This window comes from Mobula hypostoma, chromosome 11 (assembly GCF_963921235.1).
Source record: "Mobula hypostoma chromosome 11, sMobHyp1.1, whole genome shotgun sequence".
In the NCBI taxonomy this organism is placed as follows: Eukaryota; Metazoa; Chordata; class Chondrichthyes; order Myliobatiformes; family Myliobatidae; genus Mobula; species Mobula hypostoma.
In genome coordinates, this window is record NC_086107.1 from 14,684,067 (window position 1) to 14,703,039 (window position 18,973).

At 41.1% G+C, this 18,973-nt stretch overlaps 1 protein-coding gene across 1 annotated transcript; it reads left to right on the forward strand.

The window, feature by feature from the left end:
• The first annotated feature begins 618 nt into the window (after nt 1–618).
• On the forward strand, nt 619–16,869 carry lto1 (LTO1 maturation factor of ABCE1). Its single transcript, XM_063063132.1, has 5 exons — nt 619–756; nt 3,885–3,990; nt 9,988–10,058; nt 13,965–14,082; nt 15,670–16,869. Exons 1-5 carry the CDS (start codon nt 686–688, stop codon nt 15,733–15,735), a joined length of 432 nt encoding a protein of 143 aa, XP_062919202.1. The 5' UTR covers nt 619–685; the 3' UTR covers nt 15,736–16,869.
• The last annotated feature ends 2,104 nt before the right edge of the window (nt 16,870–18,973 follow it).

The following is an 18,973-nucleotide window of genomic DNA, read 5'->3' on the forward strand; positions in this document are numbered from 1 at the left end:
AATTTCAGAGTTTCATCTCTGTCTGGGTGAAGAGATTTCGCAGAGACGTAACAGACTGCAGATGCTACTAATGTATTAGTGAGTCAGGCATCTTTGGAGGGAAATAGATATTTCATTTCAAAACCTTTCATCTAGACTGCAATATGTTATCTCAGAAATGAGATATTAAGCCAACACCTAATTCTGAGTCTGTTGGCTTTAGATACTCCACACAGGGGAAATCATCTTTCCAGCTTCTGCCTGTCAAAACCCCTCCCTTGTCATGAGTTTCAATCAGTTTTCTTTCTACTAAACTTCAGAGAATATAGGTCCAGTCTGCTTATTTTGTTCTCACATGCAAACGTTTGTTTCCAGGACGTGATTATCCTGGATTGGTTTATTATTTGATAAGATTCCACGTTCTTCCTTCATCCAATAAATTAGGAGTTGAGGAACAGGGTAAAATAATCTATGTGAAGGCGCATGCTCCAGAATCGGGCCGGAGTCTTTGGAGCGCATGCTCTGAGACCGGTTCCCGAACAGCCGGCGCGCATGCTCCGGGACCGGTTCCCGAACCGCCGGCGCGCATGCTCCGGGACCGGTTCCCGAACCGCCGGCGCGCATGCTCCGGGACCGGTTCCCGAACCGCCGGCGCGCATGCTCCCATTTGGGGCCGAAGTCTGGAGAGTTGGTTTGGTGATTCGCGATGAATTCCGCCGCTGTTCACTCTCGACCCGACGACGATTTATTTGATTCGATCCTGCTGGCTGATGACGAGTAAAAAAAAACCTTTTTCTATTTTGGGGATGTTAGCGGAAGTGTGGTAAAAGCCTCCCGGGAGTAGAGGGGAACTGGTTTCGTGGGTGCTGGAGAAGCCGTATACATGCGCGCTGCCTCCCAGCCCCAGAGCAGGCACTGAGCTTCCTGGCCAGCATCTTCTATTCTGGGTGGTCAGGCGATGATTATTAATTTGCAGCCAGATTTCGGCAGACTTTGAAGCTTCGCTGTTGCACATAAAAAGACATGTGGCTAGGTACAGGAGAGGGAGTGTTAGAAGGACAGGGACCAGGCGTGGGCAGGTGGGTCTAGCGTGGTGGGCACCATGATTGACATGGGCAACTTGTGTGGAAGGGTCTGTTTATGTGCTGTTTCACTCTATGACTTCAGTTTTTACTGGGTACTTGGTACAAAGCATGAATTAGTTGAAACTGTACCTGGGTTTGCTATTAGTAACGGCTGATTCTAGTAGTTATATATTTTGGTTTTCACATTAACACATCTGACCTCACGAGGTATGCTGGTAGCTGTATTTATACTTGGCATATTGTCCCTGATGGAGACGCGTGAGACTGGAGACAGTCGTGATGTAGCGTTCTGACCTGAAAAGTCCACTACTGGTTTTCCGCCACAGATGCTGCTTGACCCACTGAGCTTCAATTTGTTGCTCTATATTGACGCTAAATGGGTGCTGTCGTAGTCTCCTAACACACAGAAGTTCATTCAGAGCATTTTGATCTGACCCATTATTCTGTAATCCTCCAACACCCCCTGATTTTTAAAAAAATAGATATTGGTGCAAAGCACTGTAACCAAATAAACTACAGTCATTATTGGATTGTGGATGAAACCCAAGTATTTGGAGGAAACCCAAAAGGTCATAGAGAGAACATGCAAGCAGGGCCCACAGTCAGGATGGAATCCAGGTTACTTGGAGTTTGTGATGGCAGCATTAAAGGCAAAGACAGGCCTTTGGTAACATTAGGCAAGGACTGATTATCGACTACAGGAGGAGGAAACCAGAGGTCCATGAGCCAGTCCTTGTTGGAGGATCAGAGATGAGAGGGTCAGCAATTTTAAATTCCTCGGTGTTATAATTTCAGAGGACCTGCCCATGGAGCAGCATGTAAGTGCAATTACAAAGAAAGCAGGGCAGCACCTCTACTTCCATAGGTGTTTGCGAAGATTCGGAATGACATCTAAAACTTTGGCACCTTCTGTAGATGTGGAAAAGTGTAAACACTCGATATTTTGAGCCGAGACCCTTCATCAAAACTGTGAAGTCCTGTACCTTACCCATTTTTCATTCCACTTACTTAACTCAGTTGACTTCAGTCTTTAATAACCTCTCACTAAGTATATTGAGCTCCTTGAGATGGAGAATTCACAAATACATCCTGTTAAGTAAAGGCAGTTGCCCTCCTGGGTAGCAACAAGATGTTCCCTCTCCTGGAAGAGTCAAGAACTAGAGGTTACAGTCTTAAAGTAATAGAAGAATGAATCATGCAGAAATATCACACGAAGAATGTTCAGTTTCTGTACTATTTGAGGCTCTGGAGACTCAGTTATTAATTGCATTCATAGATGAGTGGAATAGTTTTCTGGAGGTTTAGGGAATTGAAGAGTATAGGAATAGGACAGGAAAATGGGGTGAATATTATGGGATCTGCCATGAACTTGTTAAATGGTAGAGCAGGCTACAAAGACCAAGTAGCTTAATCCTACTCCTATTTAATTATATGTTGGTGCTCTTTCTTTATTTTCCTCCTGTCCATAAATCGATTTCATGTGGGTTGGGTGTCTTCTTGAAGTGTTGCATACAGTTCTGATTGCCCCACTATAGGAAGGATGTTGAAGCTTTGGAGATGGTGCAGAAGAGTACCTGGTTTAGAGGGTATGTGCTATCATGAGAAGCTGGACAATGTTGGGTTGTTTTCTTTGAAGCGGCAGAGGCCGAGGGGAGATCTGATAGGGGTTTATAAGATTATGAGAGGCATAGATAGAGTAGATGGGGAATATTTTTTCCCATTGTAGAAATATCTAATGCCAACAGGCAAACATTGAAGGTGAGAGGGGGTAGGTTCAAAGGGGTTTGTGATGGGCAAGTTTTTTACTCAGAATGGTAGATACAGTACCTGGAATGCGCAGCCAGGTATGGTGGTAGAGGCAAATATATTAGAGGCTTTTAAAGAGACACATGAATATGAGAAGGATGGAGGGATATGGACATTGTGTAGATAGAAAGGATTAGCTTTTGGGGGCTTTGGTTTACTTTTTAGCTGGTTCAGCACAACATTGTGGGCTGAAGGGCCTGGTCCTGTGCTGTACTGTTCTATGTTGAAATGTGACCATAATTGACCATTGTTTCAGTGGTTTTAGGTATGTCTTTTTCATACATAATATGGACAACTTAAAACAAAGCTTTTAACTTAATAGATGTTGGCTTTGTACTACTTGCAAGCCTATCAATTTGTTTAATTCAGTAGTAATTGAAGAAGAAAGTTACTGTATTATTTCCTGTCATCACTTTATATACAAACACTTCTGTGCCTAGCAACACTGTATGGGCATTCAACTAGTTTATGTATATGAGCTATCTTAAGTAATTATATTTATTATGCTTTTTATAATATTATTGTGTTTTAAATTTTTTTTTGGGGCTGCATCAGATCTGGAGTAACAATTATTTCATTCTCCTTTACACTTGTGTACAGGAAATGACCTTAAACAATATTGAACCTTGAATTTTTAAAAAATGAATAGTTATTAATATTTTAATACATTTTTTTGTGTGTGAGAGTGCTCTCTTGGAGACCTTGAGGTCTCCTTGGTGGATATCAGCTCTGCTAATTCTATTACTGTGGAACAAGTGCATGGAAAATTTGCTTAAAAATAAGCAGACTTTTGATCGTGTTGCACTTCTAGATCTTTATTGAAATCAGGTAGTGATAATGTAGTTATTCTATATTTGATGTGATTTTTTTCCATGTGCAGAATAATTTGATTCATTTGGATGACAGCTGGTGAGAATGTACTTCTCCAAAAGGCACATAATTTTGAACATTAATGCCTTTTTATAAAGAAATGTTATTAATAATGTGATAATTATTTTTATTACCTGATGGCAGATTTCGTGGGAAAGGATATCGAGAAGGATTTATTGAAGGAGGTCAATTGGGAGAAACTGAGGGACAGAGATATGGGTTAGCAAATGGTGCGAAAATTGGATCTGAGGTAAATATGCAATTATAGTATGTGAACAAGTTGTAGCTGTAGTTACAATTGCACATGACTTTATTAAAATTTAATTTCATATTTGATTTGGTTGAATGATATTTCTATGTGTAAATTGGTTTCTGACTTAACAGTAATGAATACTGTCAAAATTATCTAGCAGCAAATTGTTTTCATATATCAGGAAAAGTACTAGATGATTATAGTCCTTTCTTCCCTTTGAGAGGGAGCTGGCACGTGTTGGAATGTTACTCTCTATGCTGTGAGTGCATTTTACTACCTGCAGATGTACATGGAGAGTCTCCATGCTTCTGATGAACAGTGTCAGCCTAGAACATTGGCTGTTGATTTCACTCCATAGATGCTGCCTGAGCTGAGTCCCTCCAGAATTTTGTGCGTGTTGTACCCTTAATAATAGCAAATTATTTGCTGATCATTCTTGCCAACACTAAATGTTCAAATGTAAGCAGACATCACTAGATTGTGAAGAGGGAAGTAACACCAATAAGGGAGTTATGCATAGTAGGATTAGCTAATTTAGTGGATTATTGCACATACATTCTGTAACTAGATGGTGGTGAATCTGTGTATTTCATTGCCATGGATTGCTGTGGAGGCCAAGCCATTGGGTATATTTAAAGTGGAAGTTGATGGGTTCTTGATTAGTCAGGCCATCAAAGATTACAGAGTGAAAGCAGGAGAATGGGGTTCAGTGGGATAATGAATCAGCCCTGGTGGAATGGCGGTGCAAACTCAGATCTCCACATTTATTCTAGACCTTTCAATATTCTGTAAGTTTCAATGAGATTCTCTCCCACCCCCCCCCCAATTCTTCCAAACTCGAGCGAGTACAGGCTCACAGCCATCAAACATTCGTCATACGTTAACCCTTTCATTCCCTGAATCATTCTCGTGAATCTCCTCCTAATGCTTTCCAATGCCAGTACATCTTTTCTGAGATAAAGTGCACAATACTCCCCAAGTGCAGTCTGACCAATGCCTTGTAAAGCCTCAGCGTTATATCCCTGCTCTTGTATTATATTTGCCTTCCTTACCCTTGACTCAACCTGCAAGTTAATCTTTACAGAATCCTGCATAAAGACTTTCAAGTCCCTTTGCACTCTGAATTTTTAATTTTCTCCATTTAGAAAATAGACTATGCCTTTATTCCTGCGAACAAATTGCGTGACTATACACTTCCTACACTATATTCCATCTGCCACTTCTTTACACGTTCGCAGAATCTATCTAAAGTCCTTCTGTAGACTCCTTGCTTCCTCAACACTACCTGTCCCTCCACCTATGTACCTTCGTATCGTTTGCAAACTTGGCCTCAAAGACATCCATTCCATCACACAAATCATAGATATATAACGTGAAAAGAAGCGGTCCCAACACTGACTCTGTGGAAGACCACTAGTCACCGCCAGCCAACTAGCTACTTTTTGCCTCCTGCCAGTTACCCAATTTTCTATCTGTGAGTACCTTTCCTGTTATACCATGGGCTCTTGTGTTGTTAAGCAGCCTCCTGTACGGCACCTCATCAAAGGTCTTCTGAAAATCCAAGTAAACAATATCCACTGACTGTTTATCTTGCCTGTTATTTCCTTAAAGAACTCCAACATATTTGTCAGGCAGGATTTCCCCTTGAGGACACCATGTTGACTATTTTTGGTACCTCCAAGTACCCCGAAACCTCATCCTTAATATCTTCCCAATGACTGACGCAAAACACTTGTTAAGTTTGTCTGCCATTTCTTAATCTCCCGTTACTACTTCTCCAGAGTCATTTTACAATAGTCCAATATCCACTCTTGACTCTCTTTTGCTCTTTATATATCTGTAAAAAAAACTTTTGGTATCCTCTTACCTTCATTTTTCATCTTTTCTCTCCTTTAGTTACCTTCTGTTGGTTTTTAAAAGCTTCCCAATCCTCCAACTTCCTACTGATTTTTTGCTATATTGTAAATATTTTCCTTTTATGCTGTCTTTGACTTCCCTCATCAGCCAATGAGATACATCTATCCTGTACCTTCCAAATTTCCTCCAGAAACTCCAGCCATTGCTGTTCTGCTGTCATCTCTGATTGTATCCCTTTCCAATCGACTTTGGCCAGCTCCCCTCTCGTGTCTCTGTAATTCCTTTACTCCAAAATAATACTGAAGTATCTGACTTTTATCTTCTCCCTGTCAAACTACAGGGTGAATTCTGTCATATTGTGCTCACTGGCTCCTAAGGGTTCTTTATCTTAAGCTCAATTCTGGTTCATTACACAACACTGAATGGGCTCAACCACAAACTGCTCTTTTTTTTAAAAAAAAGACTTCTCATAGGCATTCTAAAACATCCCCTTTCTTGGGATCCAGTACCAGCCTGATTTCCCCAATTTACCTGCATATTGAAATACCCTGTGACTATTGTAACATTGTCCTTTATACACGCCTTTTCTGTCTCCCATTGTAATTTATATCCCACATCCTGGCTTCTGTTTGGAGGCCCATATATAAACTCCCATTAGGATATTTTTACCCTTGCAGTTTCATTCTACCAATAAGGATACTGCATCTTCTGATCCTATGTCACCATTTTCAAAAGATTTGATTTAATTTTTTTTACCAATAGAGCACCCCCCCCGCCGCTTAACAAAATGGATGTTAAGCTCTCAACAATGATCTTTCAACCATGACTCAGTGATACCCACAACGTCATACCTGCCAATTTCTAACTGTGCTACATTGTCATCTGCCTTACTGTGTATACTGTGTGCATTCAAATATAAACCTTCAGTCTCGTAATTCATCACCCTTCTAATTTTGTGACTTGTTGCACTCTAATTCATTCCACTGATGGCAATTTTGCCCTCACATTGGCCTGGCCTTCCTCACAGTGTCAGTACACACTGCATCAACTTGTATCAAGTCAAGTTTATTGTCATTTAACTGGTTGATTGGCACCGGTCTGTCTCGAAGGACAGTGTGTGATGATGATCATCACCAAGAGCCTGGGTGGAAGGTATGGAGATCCTGAGATGCCCAGTCGCTAAGATCCCCCTCTCAGCCTCACCAGTGTAGTCCAAAGGAAAGCTTATGAAGCAATACATTTGGCACCAGCTTGGCTGTAGGAAGTTCCAGAAGGATGTTTAATGACATCCAGTCGCCTTAGGGGCTCCACTCCGGATTTGCTGTTAGGGTTCATCTCTGCAGCTTGCGTCTCTTCTGAGGCTGTCCACAAGTTAGTGGGGCTATTTTACCCATAGCCGGGGCATTTAACTATATAGATATATATAACCATGTAATGTATATAGAAACGAGACGACGTTTCTTTGGACTAGGGTGTAAACCACAGTAGTACACATAACACACATAGCACATGATAACTTATGCTGGTAAGGATAAAACTTACAGATGAATCACAAATAAATAAACTAAGGTGCATCAATATTAAATATTGTAAGGTACGGAAGAGATTAACCAGTTACACTTCGAATTCGATGTGTAGGGAGTTCAGAAGCCTAATGGCCTGGGGGGAGAAACGGAGGTGATATTAAGGGACCAGGTGTGTCATCCATGATGTGAATTCCCAGGAACTTAGTGCACTTAACTCTCTACGGAAGAGCCATGTATTCACTGTTTGTCAGCACCTTCCTGGAATCCACAATGATTTCCTTGGTCTTCTCCATATTCAGACTTAGGTTGTTCTTCTCACACCAATTCACCAGTTGTTCTACTTCCTCTCTATACTCTGACTGCCCTATCTTCAGCCCTATCACTGGTTCCTATTCCCCTACTAAACTAGTTTAAACCCTCCCCAACAGCTATAGGCTTTCAAATTATTAGCATCTGAAATGAAGTATTTGCCCTTGTGTGTGAGATGGTATTCTGAATTTTTAAAAAATTGTTGTGTACTTGGGAATTGAAAGGTAATTCGTTGTTGTCGCTTCTATTATACACTCAATGGCCACTTTATTCTTCAGTACCCAATAAAATGGCTACTGTATGTGTATTCATGGTCTTCAGCTGCTGTAGTCCATCTGCTTCAAGGCTCAGTGTGTTGGGCATTCAGAGATGTTCTTCTGCACATCACTGTTGTATCATGTGGTTATTTGAATTATTGTCGTCTTCCTGTCCTCTTGAACCAGTCTGGCCATTCTCTTCTGACCTCTGTCATACAGAAGGCGGTTTCACCCACAGAACTGCCACTCACTGGATGTTTTTGTTTTTCACACCATTCTCTGTAAACTCTAGAGACTGTGAAAATCTCAGGAGATCAGCAGTTTCTGACATATTCGAACCACCCTGTCTGGCACCAGCAATCATTACATGGTCAAGTCACTTAGATAACATTTCTTCCCATTCTGATGTTTGGTTTGAACAACAACTGGACCTCTTGACCATGTCTGCATGCTCTTATGCAGCGAGTTACAGCCACGTGACTGGCTTGTTAGATAGTTGCATAAACTAGGAGGTATACCTGATAGAGTAGCCACTGAGTGTATGAACGAATGCTAAAATGCAGTTGTTACTGTGGAAACTAGTGCATAGTGAGAGTCGGAGGATGCAGGTTCCAGAGCAGCAACTAACTAAGGATCAGAAGATTTTGTTGGTGTATTTCATGCAGTTATTGAAGTGAATGTGGAGTGTATTGTCATATGCACAGGTGCGTACAGGTACAATGGAAAAACTTACAGTAGCATCACAGGCCCATGGCTTCTTAAACAGCATTTAAAGAAACACAAAAATTTTACATACTGTATACAAAAAAATTAGAACCAAAAATACCTAGTCTATTACTACAAAGTGATCAGAGTGGTTATACTATTGCTTAACTAGTGACTAAGGTTGTCCTAGTTTGCTCAAGAACCAGTTGGTTGAAGGGTAGTAGCTGTTCCTGAATGTGATAGTGTGGGAGTTGAGGGCTATGTACCTCCTGCTTGTGAGAAGATGGCATGGCCTTGATGGTGAGGACCTTTGATGGATATTGCCAACTTGTGTCAGTGTCTTCTGAAGGTATTGCACTTGGTGGGAAGGGATATGTCTGTGATGTGCTAAGTTCACTACTGTCTACAGTATCTTGTGTCCCACCACATTTGAATTGTCACATCAGACCCTGATGCAACAAGACTGGATATTTTTAGTCTTGCATTTGTAGGAGTTTGTTAGAGTGCTTGTAACAAGCTGAAGCTCCTTAACCTCCCAATAAAGGTACTGGCATGCCTCCATTGTGATTGAATCTATGTGCTCGGCCCAGGGTAGATCATCCAATACGTTAACACCAGGAACTGAAAGCTGCCGACTTCTCCCCTACTGATTTTCCTCCACTCATCCCACCCCCCCCCAAGTATTTACTTTTTCTCTACATTTAAAACGTAGATGCTTTGTTATTCTCTTCATAGGATGTTTTTGGAGTTGCAGTTTAGGAGATTAGCTCTTGAATAGCTTTGCCTAAATTAGCTCTATAATGGCCCATGATTTCTTCATGCCAGTATTGAGAATCCCACATTTGAGGAACCAGTAATGATTTAATATAAAAATGGAGGTCATTTGGAAGGTTATTTGGTTTGACGTCATATCAACTAAAATGCAGGATTAAATTTTTAAAATTCACTGTCGGGGATTTCTTTTTTTCTTGTTACACAGGATATGACTGGTGCTGCTAGTGAGTGTTTATTATCCATCCCAATCGCTTCTGAATTGAGGGAGTTGAGGGTTAATCACATTGGTGGGTTTAGGATCATGTATAGGTGAGACTGGGCAAGGATGGCATATTTCCCTCCCTGAGGGACATCAGTGAATCTGATTAGTTCCAAAGGAATGTTCTAACGTCATGACCTAATACTTGGATTACAATTCTGAAAGCCACGCCTGTCAATGAAGATCCTTTTCCAAAAAAAAGAAAATCTCAGTCTACCCGATGCCCTTAATAGTTCTAGTTTGGTATCATGTATGTATTCTCCTTGAAAAAGGGAGTTGTGTAATCTGATTACATTTTTTCTTACAGGTTTCCTTTTACAAAGGCTTTGCAATTACCTGGAAGTATCTTCTTCAGAATAACGAAGATGTTAAAAAGGGGTATGCAAATGAGTGTTATGTGCTGCTGAGCTTCTGGACTGCTTGTGATGATAAATAACACCATTATGTGAAAGGAAGTAAACCAATTAAATGTTTAGGATATCTACCCGGACTTCACACCAATCTTCGGTACAGAATGGATTTGCCTTTGTGTTTAAATTGACTGACATGAAACTCTTAGTGAACTATTTTTCCAGAACCTAATTGCACTTAAGTTATTAGTGTAACACATAGGTGGAGCAAGCCATGTAACATAAAACTGAAATCTATTACATCTCTGCAATGTTGGAGAAAAATTTTGCAGTACTGAAAAAGTTTTGCAGTACTGCTCTAGGTAGGTTGTATGTACTAAGGTTCACTGTCTTTTAAACACATGCTATATATATAAGTTATTAAATCATAGAATATGAGCCAGAAGAAACCAATTTGTCCTGTTGCATTTGTACTTTCAAATCCTTCCCTTGCTCTTGCCCTATGGCTATCCAGACAGCCCCTGGTGGCAAACAGCGCTGCCTTCCTTGAAGTTGGTTTATATCATGAACTTGCATAATGCAAAGCCATCTTATCTGTTCATGTGTCAAAACATAAGAGTTGAAAAAGATATTGTGTATATTTTTACTTTTTTTTCTACGCCTGTTCTGTTTTAGGATTCAGTAAGAGTGAACTTTTATTCCCTATCTCAAATTTTTGGGTAGTGATTTGTAAATTCTGTTAGGTTGAATTTCCATTACCTGAGCAGTCATAATATGGGAGTCATCTGTACAGGTTTTTTTACTTCCCAGTTTAATGAGATTAACAGAGCCTCAGTGCAAATAGGTAGTTGATGGTCAGCATCATGGACATGCTTCTTTCCTTGCCTCATCTCTCTTTTACTCTGACTTTTATCTATATCCCTTCCGATAGTTACTTCTAAATCTGCTTCCATCACTCTTTCAGGCAATATATTCCAGTTCAGAACAAATTCTACTTTACTTGGCCTCCTTGTTTTGCTGCTCACTTCAATTCTGTTTCCTCCCATCAATGACATGAGTTCAAGATTTTAGAATCAGAATCAGGTTTAAAATCACTGATGTATATCGTGAAATTTGTTGTTTTCCATAAGCATTACAGTGCCATGCTTAAAAATACTATAAATTGCAATAAGAATTATATATAAAAATAGATTTTAAAAGTGCAGAAAGAGAGCAAATTTAATGAGTTAGTGGGTTAGTTCACTATCCATTCGTAAATCTGGCGGAGGGGTAGAAACTGTTCCTAAAATGTTGAGTGTGTGTCTTCAGGCTGCTGTCCCTCCTCACTGATATTAGTAATGAGGAGGTATGCTAGGCATTCAACTAGAGGCCATAGCTTTAAGGAGAGGGATGAATTTTAGAGTGGATTTAAGGTGTAAGTTTAGTTTTGCACAGAGGGATAGGTGTCTGGAATGCACTGGTGGGGAAGTGTTGAAAGAAGACACAATAGCAACTGAAAGATTCAAGATTGTTTATTGTCATTCTTAAGTACACAAGAGTAAAAGAGAACAAAATGGTTGTTACTCCCACTCCCTGGCCTCCCCATAACCTTTGATGCTGTAGCCAGTCAAGAACATATGCATCTCTGTCTTAGATCCACCCAGCGACCTGGCCTCTACAGCTGCCTGTGGTAACAAATTTCACAAATTCACCACCCTCTGGCTATAGAAATTTCTCTGCATCTCTGTTTTAAATGGAAGCCCCTCTATCCTGAAGTTGTACCCTCTTGTCCTAGGCTTCCCCACCATAGGAAACATCTTGTCTTGGCCTCTCAACATTCGAAAGGTTTCAATGAGATCCCCTCTCATCCTTCTAAATTCAGGCGAGTACAGGCCTAGAGCTATCAAACCTTCCTCATATGTTAACTCTTTCATTGCTGGAATCATCCTTGTGAACCTCCTCTGAACCCTGTCCAATGTCAGTACATCTTTTCTTAGATAAGGAGCCCAAAACTGTTCACAGTACTCGAGGTGAGGCCTCACCAGTACCTTATAAAGCCTCAGCATCACATCCTGCTCTTGTCTTATAGACCTCTTGAAATTAATGCTAACATTGCATTTGCTTTCCTCACCACCGACTCAACCTGCAAGTTAACCTTTAGGGTGTTTTGCACAAGGACTCTCTGGTCCCTTTGCATCTCAGAATTTTGGATGTTCTCCCCATTTAGAAAATAATCTGCACATTTATTTCTTCTACCAAAGTGCATGACCATGCATTTTCCAACATTGTATTTAATTTGCCACTTTCTTGCCCATACTCCTAATCTAAGTCCTTCTGCGACCTTTCTGTTTTCTGCCCTGCTCCTCCACCAACCTTCGTATCATCTGCAAATTTGGCAACAAAATTATCTATTCCATCGTCGATTTTCAGCGTAAAAGAAGTGGTCCCAACACCAACCCCTGCGGAACACCAGTAGTTACTGGTAGCCAACCAGAAAATTAATCCTTTTATTCCCACTTGCTGCCTCCTACAAATCAGCCATTCCTCTAACCATGACAGTAACTTTCCTGTAATACCATGGGGTCTTAACTCAACTCACAAGGATTCAGCATCTTCCTATCCTATGTCACATCTTTCTACTGATTTGATGCCATTCTTTACCAACAGAGCTACACCACACCCTCTGCCTACCTTCCTATCCTTCTGATACAACATGTTGCCTTGGACATTCAGCTCCCAACTACAACCATCGTTCAGCCCCAATTCAGTGATAGCCTCGATATCATACCTGACAATCTGTAACAGTGCAACAAGATCATCCACCTTATTTCTTGTACTCCGTGCATTAAGATACAACACTTTGAGTACTGTATTTGCTACCCTTTTTGATTCTACATCCCTAACGCACTGATACTCGCCCTGCTTGCTGCAATTTTGTCCCTATCATCTGCCTGCCCTTCCTGACTGCATGCTATCTTTGCTTTTTTTTTGCCATCTGTTCTATCCTGACTCTCTTCACTCCGGTTTCCATCCCCCTGCCAAATTAGTTTAAGCCCTCCCCAATAGCTCTAACAAACCTCCCCGTGAGAATATTGGTCACCCTCAGGTTCAGGTGCAACCTGTCCCTTTTGTACAGGGCATACCTCCTGCAGATGAGATCCCAGTGATCCAAGAACCTGAAGCCCTGCACCAGCTTCTCAGTCACACACTTATCTGCCAAATCATCTTGTTTCTACCCTCACTGGTGCGTGGCACAGGTAGCAATCCAAAAATTACTTCCTTTGAGATCCTGCTTCTCAGCTTTCTGGTAGCTCTCTCTTCAGGACCACATTGCTTTTCTTTCTTGTGTCATTGGTATCAATCTGTACTAAGACATCTGGCTGCTCCTTCCCTCTCCAAAATGCTGTGGACACAGTTCAAAACGTCGCTGACCCTGGCATTTGGGAGGCAATGTACCTTCTAGGTGTCCTGTTTACATTCACAGAATCTCTGTATGTTCCTCTAACTATTGAGTCCCTGTGACTACCAGTTCCCTCTTTTCCTTCTGCACCACTGACCTATGCTCAGTGCTGGTGACCTGGTCTCTGTGGCATTCCCCTGGGAGGTCATCCCCCCCACAACAGTATCCGAAACAGTATACTCATTATTGAGGGAAGATACATAGACTGATTATACATACGTAAGTGACACTAGGTGCAGGAATATCTGAACACAAGATGTCATAAAAGGCAGTTGGACGGACATATGAGCAAGAAAGAGGGATTGAAGGGAGTAGTTTGGATTTCCCTCATTAGTCACCACAGACACAGTGGGTTGAAGGGCCTTTTCCCACACTGTACTGATCTGTGTTCAATTGATCATTGATATATTTCTGTATCTTCTCTGCCAAGCCCGTATAGGATTTTGATCAAATTTTTAAAAATTTTCTCTTTTAATTTTCTTCGCATTTTTACAGTAAAAAGCTGAAAGCCCTAAATTCAATACTGGAGATGGCTCACAGCTTTCCTTATGAAGATCCTACCAATGAAGGGTTGCAAGGTGACTTGGAGAAGATGAGGGCCAAGTTTAAACAGGTGTGTATGCCTGCTGCAATGGTCTAGTCCTGACGAAGAGTCTCGGCCCGAAACGTCGACTGTACCTCTTCCTAGAGGTGCTGCCTGGCCTGCTGCATTCACCAGCAACTTTGATGTGTGTTGCTTGAATTTCCAGCGTCTGCAGATTTCCTCGTGTTTGGTCATTTATGGAAATGAGGGAGATTTAGATTTGCCAATTTTAAACTTGTAATGAAGAATTATGGTTTTCTGTGCATAGCTTGCATTCTTGTTTGGAAACAAGTTTAGGTAATCTCCTCCAGCATTTTGTGAGTTGCTCTGAACTAACAGCATCTGCAGAATTGTTTGTGTTTAGGTGAACTTTTGTGGGAAGAAGATTCCGATTCTGAGCTTGTGCAAAGAATAAATAGTCTTGGTTCAGTTCTTGGCCTTTGCTGTGTTAGGTTAAAGCCAGTGTGTGTAATCAGCCAGGTATCCTCTTAGTTCACTGTCAGTGACTTCTGAAAACGAGAGTATCTGCCTCCACCACTGACTCAGGCAGTGCATTCCACGCACCAATGGGGACATAAAGATCCTAGCTAGAGGCTCAGCAATCTCTTCCCTTGCCTCATGGAGCAGCCTGGGGAATATTCCGTCAGGCCCCAGGGACTTATCCGTCCTAATGTATTTTAACAGCTCCTACACCTCCTCTCCCTTAATATCAACATGCTCCAGAACATCAACCTCACTCATATTGTCCTCACCATCATCCAGTTCCCTCTCATTGGTGAATACCGAAGGGAAGTATTCATTGAGGACCTCACTCACTTCCACAGCCTCCAGGCACATCTTCCCACCTTTATCTCTAATCAGTCCTACCTTCACTCCTGTCATCCTTTTATTCTTCACATAATTGAAGAATGCCTTGGGGTTTTCCTTTACCCTACTCACCAAGGCCTTCTCATGCCCCCTTCTTGCTCTTCACAGCCCCTTCTTAAGCTCCTTTCTTGCTTCCCTATATTCCTCAATAGACCCATCTGATCCTTGCTTCCTAAACCTCATGTATGCTGCCTTCTTCCACCTGACTAGATTTTCGACCTCACTTGTCACCCATGGTTCCTTCACCCTACCATTCTTTATCTTCCTCACTGGGACAAATTTATCCCCATTTTAAAAATTTTCCTGTCCTCTCTGATTCTGTCCTTTTCCATGATAATGCTAAAGGCCAAGGAGCGATGGTCACTGTCCCCCAGATGCTCACCCACTGAGAGATTTTGTTTCTTGGTGATGACCTGTACTGGAGTAAGTATCAGAGATACTGTTTAATGTGTATACCTTAGATTATTGACCTTTTTAAAAACTAAGAAATTATTGCATAGAAATTCACTTCCAATCAGTAAAGCTTATCCCACTATGGTAACTGTTCTATATTACCCTCTGCCACTAAAAGCATTTGTGATGTTATCGCTGATGTCACCTCATAGTAGCTTTAGTATTACTAACTAGAGATTAATATTTAAGGCTACTTATCTTCACAGTATAACATGCTTTTTGTCACTAAATGTTTTAGCAAGGATCTGAAATAAAAGAGCCCAAATTACAAAATATTGCACATATTGTTTGTTTCAGATTTGCTCTTTGCTGAATGTGCAGCCCAATTTCCACAAGGAGAAAACAGCTGGGATGTCCTTCTGAAGCAGAGTGAGATGACTGGTCTTAGAAATGTTCCTTCTGGATGAACGTTTGACCAAGGTAGCCAAAAGACTGTGTCTGAGGTTACTTCAGCATGCAGATGCAGAGGATAGATCTGGATACAGTCAGAATGTCTCAGGAGCAGGCAGTGGCTTTGTAACCACAGGTTTGAGAGTAGTGTTCTAAAGAAAGAGATGAAATTCAAATGATTTCATTGTTTTAATAAGAGGAGAGTAATTTGTTTAATTTGCCATTTATTCTTTATCGTGAGGCGAGCCAATTGCTCCTAACCTGTGTTTTATTTCCTGTCAGATTCGTGGAAAGAATTGGATTATGAAATGTACTCCACTCCCAGCTTATTAATCAATTTGAGTTGATTTTCCTTGGGAATGCTTGTATTAAATTCTGAATTGTTTCAAATTTTTACAAGTTGGGATAGATCAGTAGAAGTAATGCAAAGATGTTATCACCATAATGGTTCTCCTTTATTCCTGTTTTTCTGAGTTAGGTTAAAATTGAAGGTCAACATTTTAAAATTGATTAAGAAGAGTTATGGTGCCTATCACAACCAGTGCATCACAAACTACTTTAGCAGTCACAAAATGCTTTTCTGCATTACAATGGTGACCATTTCAAAAGCATTCCAGAAATGCAGACGACGTTATAATGACTTGGTTTTTTTCCTCAGTGATGTTGGTTAAAGTATAAATATTGGCCAGGACACTGGGTCACACCTCTGCTGCTGGAAGCAGTGACCTGGCATCTGCTACATCCACCTAAGAACACAGGCTATTAATACCTTGTCCAAAAATGTGACACCCTTGACAATGCCTCAGACATTCATTATGGCAGTAGGGAGTCTGCTTGGACCAAGTAATCATCCTTGAAGTGAAACTTGAACCAAGGTTGGCGCTGCATATCACTGTTTTGAGAAGTACTTGGAGTATCTTGCAAAGCCTATGCTGGATAAACAGATTCACAACTGCTTAATGAGGAAACCTGTTCAAGTTGTTTATTGTAGTTCTGAGATGTAAAATCTTAGCTGCAAACAAAATTGAACACATGTTTTTAAATTGATGTATTGGATTTATGGATTTAATAAACTAAAATTAATATAAAGACCAATGCTATGATGTTTGATGTTATTAGTCACATGATGTTCTTTGAGTTTTTGGACAGTACATTTTAAGTATGTGATTTTTTTTAAGTTTTGGAATTTCTTTCTCTTGCCAGTATCAGAATCGGGTTTTAATATCACCATCATATGTCATGAAATTTGTTGTATTTGTGGCAGCAGTACAATGCAATACATTATAGAAAAAAACTGAATTACAGTAAATAGTTAAATAAGTAGCGCAAAGCTAGAAATAAAAAAGTAATGTTCATGGGTTCAATGTCTCAAATATACAAGATGTCGTTAATATGTTTACATTTTTCTTAAATATACTGATCACGTTTTAGTTGAAGATCAGGATTTTGGTATGGGATACACAAATTGAATGCCTACTGAATAAAAGCAGTAAGGTTTCAACAACAGATTCAGTTTTGAAAATGGATAATATCTGTATAAGACTGATGCTAGTTGACAGCAACGAGTCTGCTGGCTTTACCACTGACATCAGCAATGGACAGTCATGTGACTTTGTCTCAATGCACATATAATCACTGAGCAGCACTGAATTGGCCAAAGGCTTGTCAAACTTCCTGGAGTTGGTTAGACTGGCTGATCACAATCACACCTCAGCAGTGAGTGACTGGCAAGTATCTGAGGATTTGTCCCCATAAGGGATCTTTACTCGGCATTATTTAAGGGGCCAGTCGTAATTAAATGTCTGCTGGATTCTCTGTTGCATCAGTCTTCTGCATAGGTGCATTTATAAGCAAGAGGTGTATGCTGTCTACAATTTCCAAATGCATTGGTTTATTATTGCAACGTGCCAAGATACAGTGAAAAGCTTGATTTGTGTGCTATTAGATCATAAGACACAGGAGCAGAATGAGGCCATTCAGCCCATCAAGTCTTTTGCCATTCCATCATAGTTGATTTATTATCCCTCTCAACCCTTTGATGCCATTACTAATCAAGAACTTATCGACCTCTTCTTTATATGTATCCATTGACTTGCCCTCCACAGCCACCTGTGGCAATGAATTCCACAGATTCACTAGCTTCAAGATAGATCTCTTTTGTCCCTTAACATTCTGGTTGGTTGAACAGTCATGGAGCCATCCCTTAACATTAACAAAAGAGGATATATTTTTGGTGTCTGGTGTTTGTGCTCAGAAGTTTTGGGGACAGTATTGAATATACAAAAGAGTTCAATCACAAACAAGAAAAAATCTGCAGGTGCTGGAAATCCAAGCAACACACAAAATGCTGGAAGAACTCAGCAGGCATAGCAGCATCTATGGAAAAGAGTTCAGTTGACATTTCGGGCTGAGATCCTTCAGCAGGATTGGAGAAAAAAGATGAGGAGTCAGAGTTAGAAGGGGGGGGGGAGGAAGAAACACAAGGAGATAGATGAAATTGGGAGGAGGAGGAGGAGGGGTGAAGTAAAGAGCTGGGAAGTTGATTGGTGAAAGAGATACAGGGCTGGAGAAGGGGAATCTAATAGGAGAGGACAGAAGGCCATGAAAGAAAGAAAAGGGGAGGAGCACCAGAGGGAAGTGATGGGCAGGCAAAGAGGTGAGAGAGGGAAAAGAAAAGGGGGCAGGGTATCACTAGAAGTTCGAGAAATTGATGTTCATGCCATCAGGTTGGAGGCTACCCAGATGTTGCTAATTGAACCTGAGTGTGGTCTCATCGTGACAGAGGAGGCCATGGATGGACATGTCAGAATGGGAATGGGAAGTGGAATTAATATGGGTGGCCACTGGGAGATCCCACTTTTTTTGGGTGCTCAATGAAGCAGTCTACCAATCTGCGTCGGGTCTCACCAATATACAAGGGGCCTCACTGGGAGCGTCAGATACAATAGATGACCCCAACAGACTCACAGGTAAAGTGTCACCTCTCCTGGAAGGACTGTTTGGGGCCCTGAATGGTAGTGGGGATGTAGGGGCTGGTGTAGCACTTGTTCCGCTTGCAAGGATAAGCGTCAGGAGGGAGCTCAGTGGGGAAAGACGCCTGGACAAGGGAGTCGCACAGTGAGCAATCCCTGTGGAAAGCTAGGGGGTGGGGCAGGGAGGGAAAGATGTGTTTGGTGGTGTGATCTGGTTGGGATGTACAAGTAGAATCTCT